The 20,696-nt window shown below is 34.5% G+C and overlaps 1 protein-coding gene across 2 annotated transcripts in view; it reads right to left on the bottom strand.

The window, feature by feature from the left end:
- Positions 1-20,696, bottom strand: part of STRN3 (striatin 3) — a 112,833-nt gene that overhangs the window by 45,457 nt on the left and 46,680 nt on the right. For both annotated transcript variants that reach the window (XM_024551349.4, XM_024551350.4), the window contains exons 2-6: positions 18,485-18,588; positions 17,969-18,042; positions 14,356-14,437; positions 9,680-9,853; positions 2,294-2,423 (exon numbers count right to left, since the gene is read on the bottom strand). In XM_024551349.4, coding sequence (XP_024407117.1) covers positions 2,294-2,423; positions 9,680-9,853; positions 14,356-14,437; positions 17,969-18,042; positions 18,485-18,588 — 564 coding nt within the window. The remainder of the gene's footprint in view (positions 1-2,293; positions 2,424-9,679; positions 9,854-14,355; positions 14,438-17,968; positions 18,043-18,484; positions 18,589-20,696) is intronic.

Genomic DNA, 20,696 nt, shown 5'->3' with positions numbered 1-20,696 from the left:
TTGCAGCTTAAAGGGCCAGCATGGTCTCAGAATGTATGCAAACATACCCACTCTGTGATTCACCACCCGGGCAGCAGCTGGGAGACAGTTGTATAGGAAGGGGGTGAAGTGACTGGAAACAAGACAAGTGCAGGGCAAACTACCAGAAGCCAGATGTCACCACTGACCCCTCTCTGAGACCTCCTCACACAGTCACAAAACTGTGAAGCAGGTGTCCTATCCTGGCAATTACCTAAGGCTCTGTCCCCCACAATTTACAGGTGCCTTTTCAACATAGGCCATGCTAAGACAGGAAGTAAAAGCAGCTCTACCTAACACACAGAAACAAACACAGGGCGGCTACTAAATTGAGGAGGAAAAGAAATATGGTCCGAATGAAAGAACAAAAACCCTGAAAACTAAATGAAGTGGAGGTAACTAACTTACCAGATAGAGAGTTCAAGACACTGGTTTATCTTGATGCTCAGAGAACTCATTGAGTACATCAAAAAAATAAAGGAAGAAATGAGGGTTACACTATGTAAAACAACCCACAGGAAACTAAAAGACAAGGAAAGGAGCTGGGATTCAAACTAATGATTTGGAACATAAGGAAGAGATAAACATTCAAACACAAAAGAAAGACACAAGAATTCAAAAACAAAAATGAGGATAGGCTGAGGAATCTCTGGGACATCTCCAAAACGTGCCAACATCCAAATCAAAGGGTGCCAGAAAGAGAAGAGGAAGAGCAAGAAATTGAAAACTTATTTGAAAAAATAATGAAAGAAAACTTCCCTAATTTGGGGAAGGAAATATACATACAAGTGGAGGAAGCAGAGAGAGTCCCAAACAAGTTGGACCCAGAGAGGACCACACCAAGACACAGCCTAATTAAAATGCCACAGGTTAAAGATAAAGAGAAAATCTTAAAATCAGCAAGAGAAAAGGCAGAGAGTTGCCTGCAAAGAAGTTCCCATTAAGACTATCAGCTGATTTCTCAAAAGAAACTTTGCAGGCAAGAAGGGACTGGCAAGAAGTATTTGAAGTCATGAAAGGCAAGCATCTACATACAAGATTACTCTATCCAGCAAAGCTATCATTTAGAATGAAAGTGCAGATAAAGTGCTTCCTAGCCAAGGTAAAGCTAAAGGAGTTCACCACTACCAACCCATTATTACACGGTATGTTAAAGGGACTTATTTAAGAAAAAAAAGATCAAAACCATGAACATTAAAAAGGCAACAAATTCATCCCTATCAACAATGGATTCTTAAAAAAAAAACCCAAACTAAGCAAACAACCAGAAAAGCAACAGAATCATAGATACAGAGATCATTTGGAGGGTTATCAGCTAGGAGGGGGAAGGGGGAGAATGGGGAAATGATACAGGGATTAAGAAGCATAATTGGTAGGAACAAAATAGACAGGGGGAACTTAAGAATAGCATAGAAAATGGAGAAGCCAAAGAACTTATATGCACGACCCATGGACATGAAGTAAGGGAAGGCATTGCTGGAAGGAAGGAGAGTAGTGAGTGGAGGGGAGCAAAGGGGGAAAATTTGGGACAACTGTAATAGCATAATCAATAAAATATAATTAAAAATATTTAAAATATGAAATATGGCAAAAAGGTTAAAAACAGCTTTTATAAACTAGAAGCTTTTGAGGAGCACTGGCATTTTTCCCACATCACTGTAACATCCCAAAGAACTACAACTGAACCTATCCACTTTTTTTTAAACATACTTGAAATACTGTACACTAGTATGATAATTCACAAATGGATTGCCCAAAAAGTCTTTTGCTCCTACAGGTAACCCACATCACCACTAAAATGGATAAACCTGTTTCTTAGGTTATGAGCAAAAGTAAATTATTGATTTTTACCAAAGAATGAGAATGTTGAACATATACATTTATATCTGTATTTTACTCCCTCACCCATGGTGGTAGTATCCCCACTGAAGCTTCAAGTTAATATATCACCTATTTACCGTGCATAAAGAGAAAGACTACAGTAGTGATTATTAATTGTGGCAGGAGAGGATAGGGAGTTGCTTTTTTAAAAAAATGTTTCAAACCACTGGACTAATCCTATAATAACAAACCCTTTCTTGTCATTTACTAATAATATAGCAGGTAATAATTTCTACTGTGAGTAACTCAATAAGTAATGATATATAAAACTTTCAAATGACATAAAATATTTAACAATCATTCCCAATTTAACTTAAGACATCTCAAAAATTTCTATTTGAAAGATGTGTGTATATATATTTTAGCCAATAATAATAGAAAATCAAGTTCCTACTTTGTGTTTATTCATCCGATGTTTGTCTTTTCCTTCTGGAATGCCTTCAATCATGTCATTTTCCTCTTCTTCATCACTGTCATCAGCATTTTCTAAGAAATTGAATGTCTCAAGAACATCACCAGAAGGCCTGTAAGAGGGGAAAAAGATAAAATCAAATATTCCAATAGTTATTTCTAATACTTCTTTCTCGTAGTAGAGATTCAAATGACAACCTACTTATAATGTATTGCCTGAATATTTTACCCAAGAAAAGAATTCTGAAGATTATTTTATGTTCTACAATTAAGGTAAAATTGACTGTTCTTTGATTTCTCCAATGGTTACTCTCCAAAATACTTTAAGTAAATACTGCACCAAAATAAAATCCTACAGTATTAGACACTTAAATTTGCTACTATTTCTCCAAATAAACCTATCATAAAGCAACTTAAACTTTGCATTTCTTACAACTCTAAAACCTCTTATAGCTTGGCCCAAATGTTTGAGGACTAAAACCAAAGTTTAATGTATCAGGCTGCCCTGATATAAAATTATGGTAAACCAGTTTTAGAAACTTCCGATCTATTTCCCAAATTTTCTTACCTAGAAAAATGGGATCCTTAACATACTAAAGAAATACTTTTGAGTCTTTCAAAACCACTCATTTAATAAGTAATAGTGGTCATCTACTTTTATCTACTTACAAGGCATTTTAACTATAACCTCAATTCCTCCTCTATATACAAAAAAGTTTTTCAAATAGTTGTTTAAATGTTAAACAACACAGGCAGTAACAGAACAGTGGAAATTTCAGCTAAACACAGACTCTCACAATGAAGGTCTTTGCTTTTCCATTAAGTAGTTGCCTGAACTTTAGCCAAGTCACTTAAACCTTTAGAGGTTGGGGGAAAAAATGTGGGAGCTCAACTAGATGATCTCAAATGTCTTTATCAACACTAAGAATGCATGGTAACAAATAATAATCTAAAATTTATGGTTTTCTTCCACCTTGATTCATTCTATTAGTCCACATTGTGGACAAAATTCAGACTATTTTTTACTAACACTTTAACATGGCATACGGCTTTAATAGGTCTACTACACTCTGCCTAATCCAGCACACTTTTTAAGGACCTGTATAAATACTGAATACAAGAAGAGGTGGTGCAGAGGCATGTGTGGGCTTGTCTTTAAATTCTCTAACAGTGTCTTTCAAATAGCAAGTTTTTAATTTTGGGACATCTGATTCATCTGTTCTTTTTTTTATGGATTGTGCTTTGACTTTTAAAGCCATACACATGTATTGCTGTGATGCAATACAATTTTAAAACCTAAAACATGAGTTCTTACTAGAGACAGAATTTATCAAAGTTCAGAACAAAATTTTCATATCTTAAATTTACGATACCAAGTCCTCAAATAACATCATTTCCTTCAATGTTGTTTTGATATAATGTTGATGAGATGCCATGGGGACTTAACTGTTGTTTATATCAGTTAGCCTTTGATAAAATTGGTTTCCTACTTCAATTTCCTGAAAGTTGCAGAACCTGTGGACGATATTGAGGACCTACTCCTGTATATTCTATTTTTTGTTGTTGTGTATTTCTTTGCCTTTAATTTAATCCCCAAGCATTAGACATATTATAAATGCTGAGCTGAAAGCTGTGTGTTTTGTTGTTGTGGTAGGTTTGTGTTTGTTTTTACTAATTTGGAAACACCACCTCTTCTTGTACAGAATGACTGAATCAGGAAGGAAGAAAACTGTAAAACCATGAAGACAGGGAGAAAATATTTACAGGTCACATATTTGATGAAGGACTTGTGCCCAGAATATACAAATAACAGTCAAATCTCAACCATAGCAAACAATAAAAGTGAGGATATTATTTTATTAGAAACTATCAAAAGTTACATGAATGGCATAAAGAGACACTAGACATCGCTGGTCTTTAGAAAAATAAAAATTAAAGCAATTATGCACTGTGAAGGGCCTAAGACTTGACTCTACTGGCATGCTAACACGCCAATACTTTTGAATTGTTTCTTTTTCGTGTTCATGATGACAGACTTTATGGATTTTCTTTTTTCATTAATTTTATAGTGCACCTGAGAAGGAATCCTTTCAATCCAGGCTGTGCCCCCCCGCCAAAAAAAAAAATCCTTGGAAATACAGTCTGTAAATATATTCCAGATAATTTTCTTTTATTACTACCTCCATAATATTTTCAATACCATTTGATCTGTGAGGCACTAAAAAGCCAACTGGATGTCCTGCGTACATGAAGGAAGCTTGTCAAACAGCTGGCTTTACGTTTCCATAATAAGACTTTTCCATAATAAGACAGAAGCCTAACCATTTCACTGGGAGGTCCTAATTATCAGTTTCAATATCTTCCTTCATGAAAAAGCTATGTAAGACCAGCTGCCAAGATATCAGAGGCCAAAGAGCAGAAGGAAACAGGGGATCACACTGATCAGCTGGAGATTTTCATATAATCCTGTTTTTAATACACTAACTGGCCCTACAGTTGCTTGATTTCTTAAGAAACCAGAAATCACTGGTTCTACTTCACCAGAAAATATACCACCATTCTTTGGGATGGGGAGGTGTGTTTAATTGGCTGCACAGGATAAAAGAGGGGTCTGAGATTCTAATTGCCTCTTACATAAACTTTAAACCAATTCTCTATTCACAACCCCCTTTAAACCTGACTCCGCATGTACCAGCTACCTGTAATTACTCAGCTTTTAGAGATTTACTGGCATCTTGGGACTTGAATTGGCTTGTTCTTTTTCTTCTTCCTATCATTCCTAACTGCATTTATTTTTTCCTTTTTATTTTATTTAATCTTTATTGTATTTTTTTCGATTACCCTCTAGTCTCACAAATTTGGCAAGATTCCAAACAGAGTAAAAGGAAAAAGAGAGAAGCTACTGGGGGTTCATAAGTAAATCAGACCAATGACTAAGAAGCAAAATAGCTTTTCCCAGTTACAAGATCTAAGACAATTCCCTCCCCCAAGGAATCCACATAAAGTAGACACTTTGTGATCTGATACACTATGCAGCCACAATATCCTCCCCCGCAAGAAACAAAAAAATGTAATAGTGACATTCACTCACCAAATCTAGTAAACCAGTGAGTTTCAACTGGTGTGCAACAAGAATTTTGAAAGCATACAATACCTATTTAGTCAGGGGCACTGACATCTTTCTTCTTAAGAGTGTCAAATTAAAAAAAAAAAGAAAAAAAAAGGACAACCGCCAACGCAACAATAGCCATCCCATACGAAAGAGTCAAAATTATACCTATTATTTTGTCAAATAGGCAAAAAAAAAAATTTTTTTTGGCGTGCCACAGAATTTTAGTTTACATGTGCCATAAGATGAAAGAGGTTGAAAATCGCTGTAGTTAAACATTCCTGTGGGTGGGGTTACATTTCAAATGAATATACAATATTAATCATAGGCAACACTTACTATATGTAAGGCATTGTTCTACATGCTGACACATCACTCAGGGTTGTCTTCATATCAACCCTATCATCACCAAAAGTTCGTTTGTTTTTTTTCCGTAAGATGGCTCTAGTGGCACCTAGTTGTTTTTAATTTATTCAAAACAATTTTGTTAGACTGCATTGTGACAACTGTCACATCAACGTGCATTTAAAAAAGACAATCAAAATTGGTGAATTTTTGTGTAGCCATTTAAATACTGAAGATGAAAGAAAATATGCAATACTTTTGGTATATTATGCTTTATTATTTCAAGAAAGGTAAAATGAAACTGAAATGCAAAAAAAGATGTGTGTAGTATATACAGAAGGTGCTGTGACTGAATGTGTCAAAAATGGTTTGTGAGGTTTCACGATGGGAGGTTTCTTGCTGGACAATGCTTCATGGCTAGGTAGACCAGTTAAAGCTGACAGTGATTGAGACATTAATTGAGAACAATCAATATTATATCACATGGGAGATAGCCAACATAAAATATGGAAATCAATAAAGTAATTGGTGAAAATGAAAAACACGTCTTTTATTTTGTGGAGAAAACATATGGACTTTTTGGCCAACTCGATACAAATGAGGAAACTGAAGCAAAGGTAAAGTACCTTGCCCAAAGGCATAGCTAATAAGTGGTGAAGTCAGAATTCAAACCCAGTCTGTCTGTCTTCAGAATTCACATTCTTAAACCATGAAGCACACTGCCTCTAATAGTATGACCTATGATTTACCATTCTTCAACTGTTGAACGTTAAGATTGCTTCTAATTTTCTATTATGAACAAATATGTAATAAACATTTTTTGCTGAAATCTCTGTAAAAGTGTTAAAGCATTTCTTATTTCTAGGGATTTTCAAAGGCCTTGACATAACTGAATCATACATACCTCCGTTAGTGCAGAATCGGAATATATAAGTATATTCATTAAGAAGGCAATCAGCCTTGACTAAAAACAACTATTACCTAAACATCTGTGAACGAATGAATAAACAAAAGGTAGTGTGTATGTGCGTGTATACACATACATACATACACACACAACAGAGTATTATTTGGGCATTAAAAAAGGATGGAAGTTTTGTCCTACACCACAACTCTGATGAACCTTCAGGACATTATGCTAAGTGAAATAAGCTAGTCACATAAGGACAGACATGGCATAATCCCATTTAATGAGGTATTAAAAGCAGTCACTCATAGAAGTTGAAGAGTAGAGGAAATAGGGCATTGCTATTCAATGGGTATAAAGCTTTAGTCATTCAAGATAAAGTCCTAGAGATGTGCTCTATAACAACTGTACTTACAGTTCACCATACTACAGTATACATTTGAAGAATTTATTAACAGGGGAGAACTCATATTATGTGGTTTTCACCACAACAGAACAGAAAATGCTTACTGAAATCTTTATTGTGCAAAGGCAAGAAGCTTTACAAGGAGAAGATATAGTCTGTTGTGGATCTTAAATTCATATTCGTATGTGGTACAGTAAACTGCATACTCCAAAATACTTTTTTTTTTCCTCTTATGCTACCAAAACACTCTATGCTTCCTGGAATCCAGAATAAAAGAAGTTAAGGCCTCTATTATATGTTAAATTGTTTTTATTAGAGACCTTATTACTCAGAAATAAAATGCTAAAACAAAAGACTTATGTTACCTTGAAAGTTAGAGAACATGTTTTAAAATTGTAGTATCAGAAAATATATCTAAGGTATGAAATAATGCTAGTTTATAAGCTGTATATATTTCCTTTATTTTACAGATTTATTTTATTTTTAGAGAGAGAGGAAGAGAGGGAGAGAGAGAGGAAAACATCAATGTGTGGTAGCCTCTCACACGCCCCTATTTGGGGACCTGGCCAGCAACTTGGGCATGTGCCCTGACAGGGAATGGAATCGGTGACCCTTTGGTTTGCAGTCCAGTCACACCAGCCAGGGCAATATTAATTTCTTTTTATTTATTTTTTTTGTAAGGAGTATTTTTTTTATCAGACTTCTTAATAAATTTGGGGTATGTCAGATGAGTGAGAGATCAGCATAATTCCTAGATCACTTTTTGACCATTTGCAGACAACTAAGTTATATACAAGTATGTTTGAGACATTAATCCAAGATTTTTCAACACTTCTTAAAATTTAAACACAGATTAATGAATAACTTATTTCATGTTTTATTTAAAGCCTCAAAAATAGATCCCTCCCGACTTCCAAAATTCTCTGATTGTCCCTCCTCTATATTTTGTTCTTTAGCCAAAAAGACCTACAGGTTTTTCTCTGAATATTTTGTGTATATTCCCATATTGTGTCTAATTTATATTACTACTTTTATCTCTAAAAGGTCCTGCTGACATTGTACCTTCTTAGTGAGTCTTGCTTCAATATCAAGAATTTTTTAATGCATTTTTTATTGTTGTTCAAGTTCAGTTGTCTCCATAAATGAACTCAATAAACTCAACTGATTTTTTTTACCCCCTTTTCTTTTCTTTGTCCTTCCAACTTATGTTATTCAATGTAATATCTAATGGTAAAAAATGGAAAAAGTTCCACCTGCTTGATTCATTTACCCAGTCTGTAACTGGTAGACAGTAAACAAGTGTTGACAAGAATATAGGGAAATCAGAACTCATAAATTTCTGGTGAGAATGTTAAATAGTACAGCACCTGGGAAAGAGAGTTTGGAAATTCTTCAAAAGGTAATCAGAGTTACTATATGATTCAGGAATTCCACTCCTAAGTATATACCCAAGAGAACTGAAAATATGTCCACCCCTGTACACCAATGTTCAACACAGCATTATTCGTTATTCCAAAATGTGGAACCAACACACATGCCCATCAACTGGACAAGGAATGGGTGAACAAAACGTGATACATACACAGCACAGAATATTATTTGGCAATAAAAAGAAATCAATTACTGACATGTGCTATAACATGGATGACCCTTAAAAATATTATGCTAAATGAAGCCATTCACAAAATAACTATTTATATGAACCATCCAGAATAGGCAAATCTTGAGAAACTGAAAGTTGATTAGTAAAGTTGTCTAGGGTTGGGGGTGGGGGCGCTGGTAAGAGGAACATAGGAGAGTATGGGGAGTGACGGCTAATGAGTATGGGGTTTCTCTTCAGGGTAATGAAAATTTTCAAAACTTATACTCTGGTGATGGCTAGACAACTCTATTACTATCCCCAAAACCATTAAACTATATATTTTAAATGAAATTTATGGTATGTGAATTATATCTCAATAGAGACATTAAATTGAGAAAGAACATTTGGTAGCTTTCTGAGTTGAAACAGAAGCCTTGAAGGCTTCTGTTTCTTTCACGTTAGTGTCTAAATAACCATTGCTATTCTGGTTATAGAGTAGCATTATAATGTATTGAAAACTCTAGCAAAAAGTAAAAAATCAGGATGTTAAAATAACTTTGAACTACATAAAATCACTCTCAAATTTTAATTCTACACCTATTTCAGAACTATAGTCATTCTCATGGCATCAAGTTTTAAGATAAATTTAAAAAGCATCTAAATGGAAAATTTAGCCCTGGACCAGTAGCTCAGTTGGTTAGAGCATCATCCCAACCTGCCATCATTGAGGGTTCAATCTGCAGGCAGGGAACATACAAGAATTTACCAATGAGTGCATAAATAAATGTAAGAACAAACTGATGTGTCTCTCCCTCTCTCCCTCCATTCCCCTTTCTCTAAAATCAATAAATTAAAGAAATTTAAGAAAATTTATTTGCTCATGGTACCATTTAGAAGGAGAAAAGTCTTTACATTTGAACATTATCCGCTTTAAAAAATATTAATAGTAGTAACTAGCAGCTAAAGAGATTCATCATACCCATTGTATAAACAATATTAACCTACAAGTATAGACCATACCTCTTGATTTCTTGTCCTTTTTGCTTAGGAGATTCACCTCCATTCAGGATCTGTTCTAAATTCTTTGTTTCTACTGATCCATTTGGTTCTGAATTGGACAGTCCAAGTAATGATCTTACCCGCTGAGACCGTACATCTAATATGGTATCTGTGTAACCTACTTCCTGAAGATATCTATAAGAGAAAATTAAAAATATTAAATAAACCCCACATATTGTTAACACTTGCAAACTTGTTAACTCAAAATTACATCAAAGGATTTTACAAAAACCCATAATCCTATAAAATATACTCTTCCTTTGCCTCAATAACTGTCTTCTCTGTAGACTATTGCTGGTTTTAAGAGAGTAAGGCCAATTACAAATCAAAATGTAATTAAGAGAGCAAATAGTACAGCCAACACTAATCAAGAGACAATTATTGAAACCTAAAAAGCCCTAGAGCCTTAAGAGGTTTTTCGGAGTTCACGATACATGTATTTTATTAAAAAGTCTAGAATGTGGTAAGGAATGAGGAGAACTAAACCTCAGAACAGTGACATGCTAAGTTTAAACCTGGGTTCTTGGCCAGAGGTAGATGGACAGGTCAGTTCTCTTTCTGGGACCTAATATCTCACTGCATTCCTATCATCCAGTGGTCCTCAAACTTTCTGTATATCTAAACCAGAGTACTTAATCCAGGATTGAGAAAGACGATGAAAAAGAAGGGAACGGATTATGATATAAATATTGTCTGTGGGTCATGAATGGCTTTTGTGTGACAAATTAAAACATTTCCTCCTGCCGAGCTCGGGTGGCTCAGTTGTTTTGGAGCATTGTCCCACACACAAAAAGGATGTGGGTTCAATCCCCAGTCAGCGTGTGCACAGAAGGCAACTGATGTTTCTACCTCAGATTGATCTCTCTGTCTCTCTGTCACCTTCCCTCTGCTGCCCCACCTATCTCTTCTCTCTTAAAAAAAAAAAAATGCTTTGATGAGGATTTAAAATTTTTTTTTAAATTTCTTCTTAGCCCTGGCTAGTGTAGGTCAGTGAATTCGGTGCTGGCCTGTGAACCAAAGGGTCGCTGGTTCAATTCCCAGTCTAGGGCACATGCCTGGGTTGCGGGCTAGGTCCCCAGTGGAGGGCGCAGGAGAGACAACCACACAGGCTTCTCTCCCTCTCTTCCCCTCTCTAAAAATAAATAAATAAAATCTTTTAAAAAACAAAAACAAAAAAATTTTCTTCCTGAAGCATTTGATAGGCTAAGGAATGCTAAAAAGGAGCCTCATATACTGCTGGCAGAAGAACAAAAGATTTTTAGTAAAAGCTAAAGACAGGGAGACTAGACTGGTTAGGACACTAAATAGCAAGAAATAAAACTGGAGAAGAGAAAAATAAGCAAAATTCAATCTTAGTGACTTGGTGCACTAACAACTATGGCAGTAGAATAAAAGAATATACAAGAATTTTGGAAATTTTTCAGGTTTCTAGCTTATATAATTAGATGGTGTTTCTATTCAATGAAATGAAGAATAAACAATCAGAATCTGGTTTATAGGGTACTTATCAGATAATCATGTAGTGTCTACACAAGTAACAATGTTTATTAGACATAATAATAAGAAAGGTCAAAACCTCAAAAAGAGACTGGACTAGGTATATAGATTTAGGAATCATTACTGTTTGGTGGTATTTGAAGCCATGAATTTAAATCAAGTTATCTGGAGGAAAAGCATAAGACAGAACAGAAAGCCTGGGTATACAAACATCTGAAGGGTAAAAAGAATAAGAGAAACTTATAGGAAAATTAAAAGAAAGTACTTAAGAAATAGATTATATTTTATAATTGGGGGCAGGGGGGAGGGCAGAAATGATAGTAGAGAGTGGTATCAAGAAAGTAAGGAAAAAAGTTCCAAAATGGAATGAACAGTTAATGTCAAATGTTTCCAGAAGATCAAATATGAACAAAAAAAGGTATTTTAAATATGTTTGTGATAACAGTTTCAGTGAAGCATCAAAATGGAAAGCAGACTTGACAACTGAGAAATGAAAACAGAAGACCAGGGACATCAACTACTCTCAGAGAAATGTGAGAAGAGACGATATAAATGCAGGCAATGGTATTAGGCATTTATAGGAGAAATACTATGCAACTGATTTCTCTATAGCTGTAGCACTCTTCCAAAACCCGCAATCTTCTTTTGGGGGAAACAGCTTCCACCACACCATAATCATGTCGTCTGAGTGAGCAGCCAAGATTTTACCCAATCCGGGTAAAAATAACTGACACAAAGGCATTATTTGATCAAGTCAAGCCAATTCTAATCTTCGGAAATTATTTTGAGTAAAATAGGGAGTCCCCTGCCATCTGGAGAAAAGTGATTTTCAGTAGAAAAGAATAAAGCTGATACGTAGAGGAGTAGAACACCAGAGAGTAGAAACAGGTCCTGAGTGTTTCCTGTCCCTGGGAATTTGTCAGTGCTCGCTCCTTGCTCGTCTTCCTGACACTCAGTTATTTAGCTTCTCTTAATTCTGCTAGCCGCCCCATTATCCTTCCAAACAATTCTTTCTAAAACTAGTTTGAGTTTTAGTCACTGAAGGGTCCGGATTAAGAAATACCTCTTTGAATAAAACATTAGTGACTGAGGTGATAAATATAAGGTTTAAATACATTTACAGAAAGGAAAGCAAAGGGTTCATGGATTTCTCACCTGGCAGCCCTGCTGGTTCCAGTAAAGTAGAACCTGAGGTGCTCTACTGACAGCAAGGGAGAATGGGCTGAAATGTGGTAAAAGTTTAGAACAGGGGTGTCAAACTCATTTTCACTGGGGGCCATATCAGCCTTGAGGTTACTTCAAAGGGCCCAATGTAATTTTAGGACTGTATAAACGTAACCACTCCTTAACTAGAGGCAAGGAGCTCCAGGCTGCCCAGGGTAGAAACAAGGTGCCAGGCCGGATAAAACAAGGTGGAGGGCTGGATCACCCTCGGGCCTTGTGTTTGCCACCTGTGGTTTAGAATCTCTACTGAGCACAATGGGAGGGAGGAGGTGACCAGGGTTATAGGGAAAAGCTCTCTACAATGTTTAGAAAGGAAACCATGAATAAGTCCTGGCATTCATATGATTCTGTAATTCTTCTCCAAGAATTTTTTTATAAGTAGAAGCATGATAAACTGAACTAAGGCTGGGGATGTTACAAGTAGATAATAGCAAAATGACTAGCGAGAGCAGGTTAAGAAGTGGGCAGCAAGGAAACAAAGAGTACTAGCAAAAGGGTGACTGACTAATCATGGGGTCTAAGCTGGAGCCAGGGAAATAAAGGCAAACAAAAAAAAAATACCATAACAAAAATAAAATGAAACCAATCATAGTTTAGAGAGGAGCTAAGGAGTTAAAAAAGTAAAGATCAAGGTAAAGTCAGGGGGCAAAAATATGGGAATTAGAGAAGTGGAATATAAATTAAATGTCAGATTATGGAATAATCCAGAGGTAAGATAGTTCTAGGGAGTGACCAGGTCAAGAGTCTGACCACGGTGGGTTACTGAAGTGCAGGCAAAGATGTCTAGAGCTGAGAAGGTTAAATAATTTTAAGTTACTCAGGATATCAGGGATACACAAGTACCAAAGTTTTCCAAACATAAGGGAGGAGAACAAATATGAGCAGGGACCCAAAAACCCAGAATTTATTTATTAAAAATTGTGTATCTACTCTTAGGTGTTTAAACTTCAGTCACCTTCCAAGTATTTTCCATTTAATGCAATACACCTATACAGATATTTTTTCCACTGCTCAAAACAGTTTTTGAACTCATAGATCTTGATGCCTTTTAGTGTTGCCGTTTTTTGTTTCACCTCTTCCACATTGACAAAACATTTCCCTTTGGGGACTTCTTTTATCCCGGAAAACCAAAGAAAGTTGCTGGGGTGAGATCCAGTGAATAAGGAGGGTGGGGCATGGGGGTTGTGCCGTTTTTGGTCAAAAGATGCCAAACAGTCAGCAAGTGTGGGCAGGGGCACTTGTAAACCACCCATCGTGAAATGGGCAAATGCACTGCAAGAAGCTTCAAAAAAAACTCACTGAAGCTGAACACAGCTTCTCACAACAATGCTAGCTGGTACACTGATACAGATGGGTTCCTAGAACACTCATCTAGCAGGGGAAATCTGTGCTACAAGGGGCCCACCATCCAGAAAGTAAATCCAGGGGTTTTTTAAGGGGTCCTTCCATGAAGATAAAAGACAGTAAAATTTGCCACAGAAGTTTTTCTAACACAATAAAGAATTCAAATGGCAAAAAGGTTCCCCAAAAATTCAAGTAAAGGTAGGACTTTGCAAGCCACTTCTGAAGTCTCAGATAACCAGTTAAATTCTTTCTCAGAACTGTCTCAAATTCAAATATGTGTATTTTGCAATGATGGAACTGGGAGTGTCTACAAGTATGAACTCTGTCTATACTGTTTTTGTTCTGGCCTTGAAGGCATCCAGTCTTTACAACATTCTACCCCGCAAATAAATAAAAACAGCATTACCCTGAGGAACATTCAGAGGAAACAAACTTTAACCAAAGCATTAGAAAAGCAATATGAAAACTACATGCTTTGTCCCACTATCATTAAATAATTTTCACTTGAAAAGTGAGTGAACATAAGCACTTCATACCTAGGTCCTTAAAGCTGAAAATGAGCCATTACTCACTGTCTTAACAGCTGTCTGCCTTGCTTCCATGTTAACTGGCTATTCTGAGGCGCTGTGGGAGCTTCTGTGTCTTTGGTTTCTTCTAAAAATTAACAACAAAAAAAAAGACAAGTTTGATACATATTATTTCAACTACTGAAAATATTGCCAAAGTTTTCTAAGGGGCAAAGTCTCACAAAAATACACCTAAATATTATATAAAGGGCAGAAAAAAAATTAACTTTTATTGAGTATTTACTGTGGATCACATTCACTTCAAATGTGTTTGTTCTAATAACCCAAACACTTAGGTATTACCCTCCTTGTCTTAAAATTGGGAAAAGTTAAGTGTACATTAACTATAACTATCGGGATTCAAAAATAAAAGCCCAGGCTTTGAAATGCAGTATTATCATAATTATTTTTTTAATCACCAAAATTATGCTGAGTTGAATGCCTCTGAAATTAAAAAGATATGCTTAATATTTACATTAGCTATTCAAAAGTGACACTTAAGAAATTAGGTATGTATAAAACAAGTATATATAATAACTTAATTTTCAGTTGGTATCAGTATACTCTTAAGTCTATATCACAAAACTTTATATAGTCAATTTCATTTTTAGAAGTAAAAGTTAAACCAGAAAATAGTTTTTACTACAGGTAAAAAACATTTTTTATTCTCATGTAACAAAATATATGTATTTTAAAAGTTTAATGAATAGTATAATTTTAGGTCAGGTAAGTTCTGAATAAGTATCCTTAGATTTATACCATTCTGTTTATTTTTAAATCACATATTATATAATCATTGCAGAAAAATATATATTAAAAAAAAGAATTGCCCAAAATCCTATCACCAAAAGTTAGTATTTAAGACTTTATCATCCCATAGTTTCCATCTGAAAATACACACACAAACTTCTCCGCTCCTTAAAAAAAGAAGGGTCGTATGTATACTGCATATATATAAGCTGCTTTTGACACTTACTGTATCTTGAACATTCTATGGCAATATAGATTAACATCATATAAAATTATTATATAATATTCCATAGAAAGTATGTACCTATTTAATTTAACCAGACCCCTAATGTTGAAATTAGTTTCCATTATTCACTATCATAAATAATGCTGCTAAGGATATCCTTGAAGTACATCGCTTAAGCGTAGAGCTCAATGAATTTTTGAACACACTCATGTAACCAGTACCTAAATGAAGAAACAAAACATTGTCAGCATCCCAAATGTTGTCCTTTGCCCTTTTCAGTCACTAGATACTTCCAGAAGAATATCAATACTATCCCGAATTCTAAAAACTAGGTTAATTTTTTAATTTACTAACATTAAGTCAATTATATCAATGTTCAATTTCATGTGTATGTAACTCATCCACGTTGTCAGGTTCATTTAGTTATTAACTTTTGTTGCTAAATAGCATACCGCTATGCTAAAATATCACAATATATTTAATGCATTCTCATGCTGAAGAATGCTCAGGTTGTTTCTAGTTGTTTACTATTAAAAATAATGATACCATGAACATTCTTATAGAAACCTACGATGAACATATGTATGCATCTTAGGGAGTGGAATACCTAGAAATGGAATTACTGGGTCACAGGACATACTATGTTCCTTTTAGTAGTATCACTGAAAGATCATTTTCAGAGTTCTATCAATTTACAATCCCAACACCAGTAGGCCTACAGTTCTGGTTGTTCCACATCCTCAACAACACTTGACTTTCTCTTTTTATTTTAGCCATTCTGTTAGGTACCTAACTGTATTTGCACTTTGGTTTTAAGTTGTACTTCTTCAATAACAGATAAAATTGAGCATCATTTCATCTGCTTCTTGGCCATTTAGAAACATTACTTTATTGGGTGCCTTTTTAAGTCGTTTGCCCATTTTTCTACTGTTACAGACTTTTAAAACCTAAATGTAAGAATAAAGGAGTGCTTTACATAGTTGGGCACAACCCATTTTATAGTGTTAGGCTTACGTTAGGTATATTGGCATTATTGAGACGGGTATAAAAACATGCATATCTTGTACTTCTATCAAATCAATATTTTGCATATTTTCTCTTATTTTACATTTTGCTTTATTTTGGCCATCAGTATTGACATTAAAAAGTCAATACTGATTCACTTAATGTTTATCTCTATACTTTGCTGTTAATGATTTTATCCCACTTTGTCTCCATGGTGTGTTTTTGACCATACCTTTTGTTTGTTTTTTCCCCAACAATCTACTTTGTTACTATGGTGTATCCTATAAATAAAATACTTGGATGTTATTTTATTCCTCAATTTGAGGAACTTTTAATAGTTAGGTTTAAAACAAGTTTAAAAACAAGTCTGCTTTTACCTGACTTCAGTTGCAGGCAGGAAAGGTTTAGCTGCTAAATCAATTTTGCTTATACCCACTGCTACACTAAGACCAGCCAATTCTGCCTCTGGTTCCAGGAACAATGTGGCTGCAACCAGGCTCCTTCCTCACATTTCACAAACTAAAGTTGGAGGACAGCCCTTGAGTGCTAGAAAGTGACTGCTTATAACTTATAATACACTAAGTTATATTAGAAAGTGGAGAAAAACCCAACATAAATCAACTGCAGGTTTTATGTATAAAGTGTTTCTGTGCCTAGTTCTAAACCTTAATATCAAACTAAAAACCAAATAACTAAATTTGTAAAATTTACTTTAATACCTAACTAAAAAAAATTCCATACATCAATTTTATTGTCCCTACCATACATGCTCTGACGTTTTAGATACGGAGACAACTACAGAAGACGACAAATTATGTGTCCAAAAAGACACCATTTCCTTGTTTTAGCAACCAACATCCAACGGCAGCAAAAAATTAAGTTTATACCATCAAAATGTATAAAGAAATGGATTCTAAATATACCTGAGAAATTGCTAATAATATTTCCAAATATTGTAAAATATAAATCAAAATAAATTAGACTTTTAGACTACTCTAATTGTAATCATATAGAACCCTAAAGTTAACATTAAACTGCTAGCTCTTTACTATGTCCAGCCCTCCCTTCCCTGCATAACTAACTATTCATCAGATGCTACTCTCAGACTCACTATTCACTATCTGTTTAGAAAGATGTGAGGTCAACTAGAAATAATTTTTCATTCTCTTATCCCTATTTGGCTTCCTCTGCAGTTTCCAAATTCAATCAAATTTCCAAATTCTTCAGAACTAAACTGAGTTAATCACAGCTTCTACAGACAAAAATAAGTTTTTAATAAAAAACTATGCTTATATAGGATAGGACAAGGATTGCCTACAGGTGGAGACAGACTTATTAGTTCACTACCTCCCACTTCTAATTACTAAAAAAAAAATACACCTACAGTTTTACATAGGTTTCAACACAACAAAACTAGGACAAATAACCTCAGAATTGAGATATAACTACTTACTTTTATTAATCTATTATTTTCCCCCAAATTCTAGGCAGTTGTACAACAGTCAATCAGTTGACTAACCAATGCTTTCAAAGGAAAACAGGAGGAAAGAGAACATGTCTGTTAAATAAAAACATGCTTAAAGCAATTACTCTTGGGAAGGGGTGGGAATGGTGTGAAGACAGAAGAACAGAGTTTACCTGATTCAAAAGTTGGCATTTTCAAATCACCTTGGTTCAGTTCGGTGCCATATTTTAATTTGTGATATTTTGCCCTGAAAATTTAATAATAAATTGTTTAAAAATTTTTTTTTCCTTCCACAGTTAACTACTGGTAGACTTCGCAAATAACAAAACAGTATGAACGTGTTCTTCAACTTAACTTGCAAAGTTGGAGAAAAAAATGTACTGCAATAAGACGGGGAGGAAAAAAGGTAAATTACCCAACTAATATACACACCCCCAAGTGAAAAAACAATCCTGATCTTTTAAAAAAAATTCCAAAACTTAGATTCCATATAACAAAAGATATTTCAATGCAAAGATTTTTAACCTCTTTTTTCTTTTCTCATATAACACTCAAATCAAAATCTCATCTTGTATTTTGGGCAAAGTTTTATATCTCTCAAAGAGCTTTCAAATACCTTGTACAATGATATAAGAGAATAATAATGTTCTAATTTATTTTATTCGTGTAATAAAATGAGATACACATACCTTTCTTGTTTTAATGCATACTCTAACATCTTTATTCTTCTCACTAAATCCTTCTTCAAGTTTTCTTGACCTTTTCTTTCTCCTTGCAAAAATGCTATTCGGGCCTAAAAATATAAATGGTCCATTTATTTTCGTTTTTTCTTAACTGTACATAGGACACTGAAAAAAGGAAAACAGTAAACTTCTGCACTTTTATTCACGATATTAAGACTTGAAGTAGTCAATCCAACTTTATTAGATAACAATCACTTAAAAAATATAGTACAAATTAACTACTTGCTTACAATCCTTAGTCACTAATATCAGTAACTTTACACAATCTTAAAAGAAAATTTTATATGAAAAAATTGTATCTAATTCCTGACATGTAAGTCACAACTAAAAATATTATATTCACAAGTAGACAAATATTTTTCCCAAGTGAAATATTGTTTCAAAAACTAGTAATAAATGCCTGTTTTCATCAAAATAACTTATTACCTTTTTCAAAAAATCATATACAATCATCTACAACTTCCTAACACCTGAGAAGTAATAGATATATAACACTTCAGCTACCTAACATGCCTAAATACAAGTTTCAACATAAAAATAAAAATCTAGGAGAAATAGTAAAAATTCAGAACCCAATATAGAGTGTGGTAAAAGTAGATTTACAGTTGTTTTTTGCATGGCAAATAGTACAATAATTAATAAGTAAATACAAAAATACAAGAAATAGGTTTATAGTTGCATATTCACAACTATAAACCTACTTTTGCCCCACACCGTAGTCTAAGATCCTAAAGAAAAAAAGTAGCATCTGTGACTCTCAAGTTATGGAACGAAGGCAAAATATGTCAAGGTCATACCTCAATATGTCACTTTCAGCCTCAAGAAATTCTGAGTTTTCCTACATGAGTCACATACTATAAAACTATTATGTGACTCCAATTTTCAGATCTCATAAGCATTCTACAATTAGCCGTGCAAAAAAATAAAAGCAGCTCATTTTATTGTTTCATAAAAAGTTATAATTGATTTTCTGACTGAGAAAGGCACTGCAAACTAAGTGAAACTTACAATGTATTCTAAGGGATTACAAAGAAAACATTACAAAATGGTAATGCTTCCTATAGGAATCTTCTATTGTTGTGACAATTTATTTTCACTTTTCTTTGCCATTTTCATATTAAAAAACATCCATGCATACAGACCTAGTAAATTAAAAACAAGCACAAACCACACACGGACACACATACAAAATCTCAGAGCAACTTCTGAATAGAAGCTGGATGGAGGTAATTCACAGACACAGGACAAGGAAAAGATGACATTTCATTAAAACATAACCTTTAAAAAGACATGGCCTAACCAAAAGTACCTGGAGAGGGCTGTAAAAAGCAGGTGACAGATAAGTCATCAGTACTGGAAATGACCTTTTGACCTTGTACTACCAAGTATCTAGACAGATACTTTATCAAAAAAGGTAAAGGAGAAGTCTGATATTGGTAATAAAGACCAATTAAATATAAGAGATTTGGCATTTGGGGAAGGATCACTGACAATGAACTTTCAACTGCTTTTACCACTCATAATCCACCACTAAGAATCTAATCTCTGCAAATACTTTAAAAACTAACCTCAGGAAAAATATTTAAAATGGCATCAGAAAACAAAACTATGCAAAAATAAACCAATAAAGATGCACAAGATCTGTGCATGAAAAACTTAAAACTTTCATTGAGACATAAAAAGATAACCTAAATGTTGACAAGCAGACTCACTACTGAGGTAACACCAATTTTCATACAAACTAACCAAGACAGTTAATGTAATTCCAATTAAACTCCCTGTGTGTGTGTGTGTGTGTGTATGTAAGACAGACAAGAGAAAGAGAAACTTGACAAGCTGATTTTAAAATTCACAAAGAAATCGAAATTGTCAAGAATAAGCAAGACTATTGTAAAGGATGAGGTGGCAGAACTTGCCCAGACATTAGAATGTATTATAAAGCTATAAAAATTAAGATGGTGATTGGTGCAGAGATAGACAAATAGATTAAAGACACAAAACAAAGCTAAAAAACAAACCAATGCATAGAAGGTCACATGATTTATGAAAGGCAGAAGTTCTAGAACACTGAGGAAAGAATGGTATTTCCAAAAAATGGTGCTTACATCAGTTCCAGGAGGATTATAGATCTACATGTGCAGGCAGAACGATAATGCTT

Source organism: Desmodus rotundus, chromosome 7 (genome assembly GCF_022682495.2).
Source record: "Desmodus rotundus isolate HL8 chromosome 7, HLdesRot8A.1, whole genome shotgun sequence".
Taxonomy (NCBI): Eukaryota; Metazoa; Chordata; class Mammalia; order Chiroptera; family Phyllostomidae; genus Desmodus; species Desmodus rotundus.
This window is presented reverse-complemented; position numbering and strand designations above follow the sequence as displayed.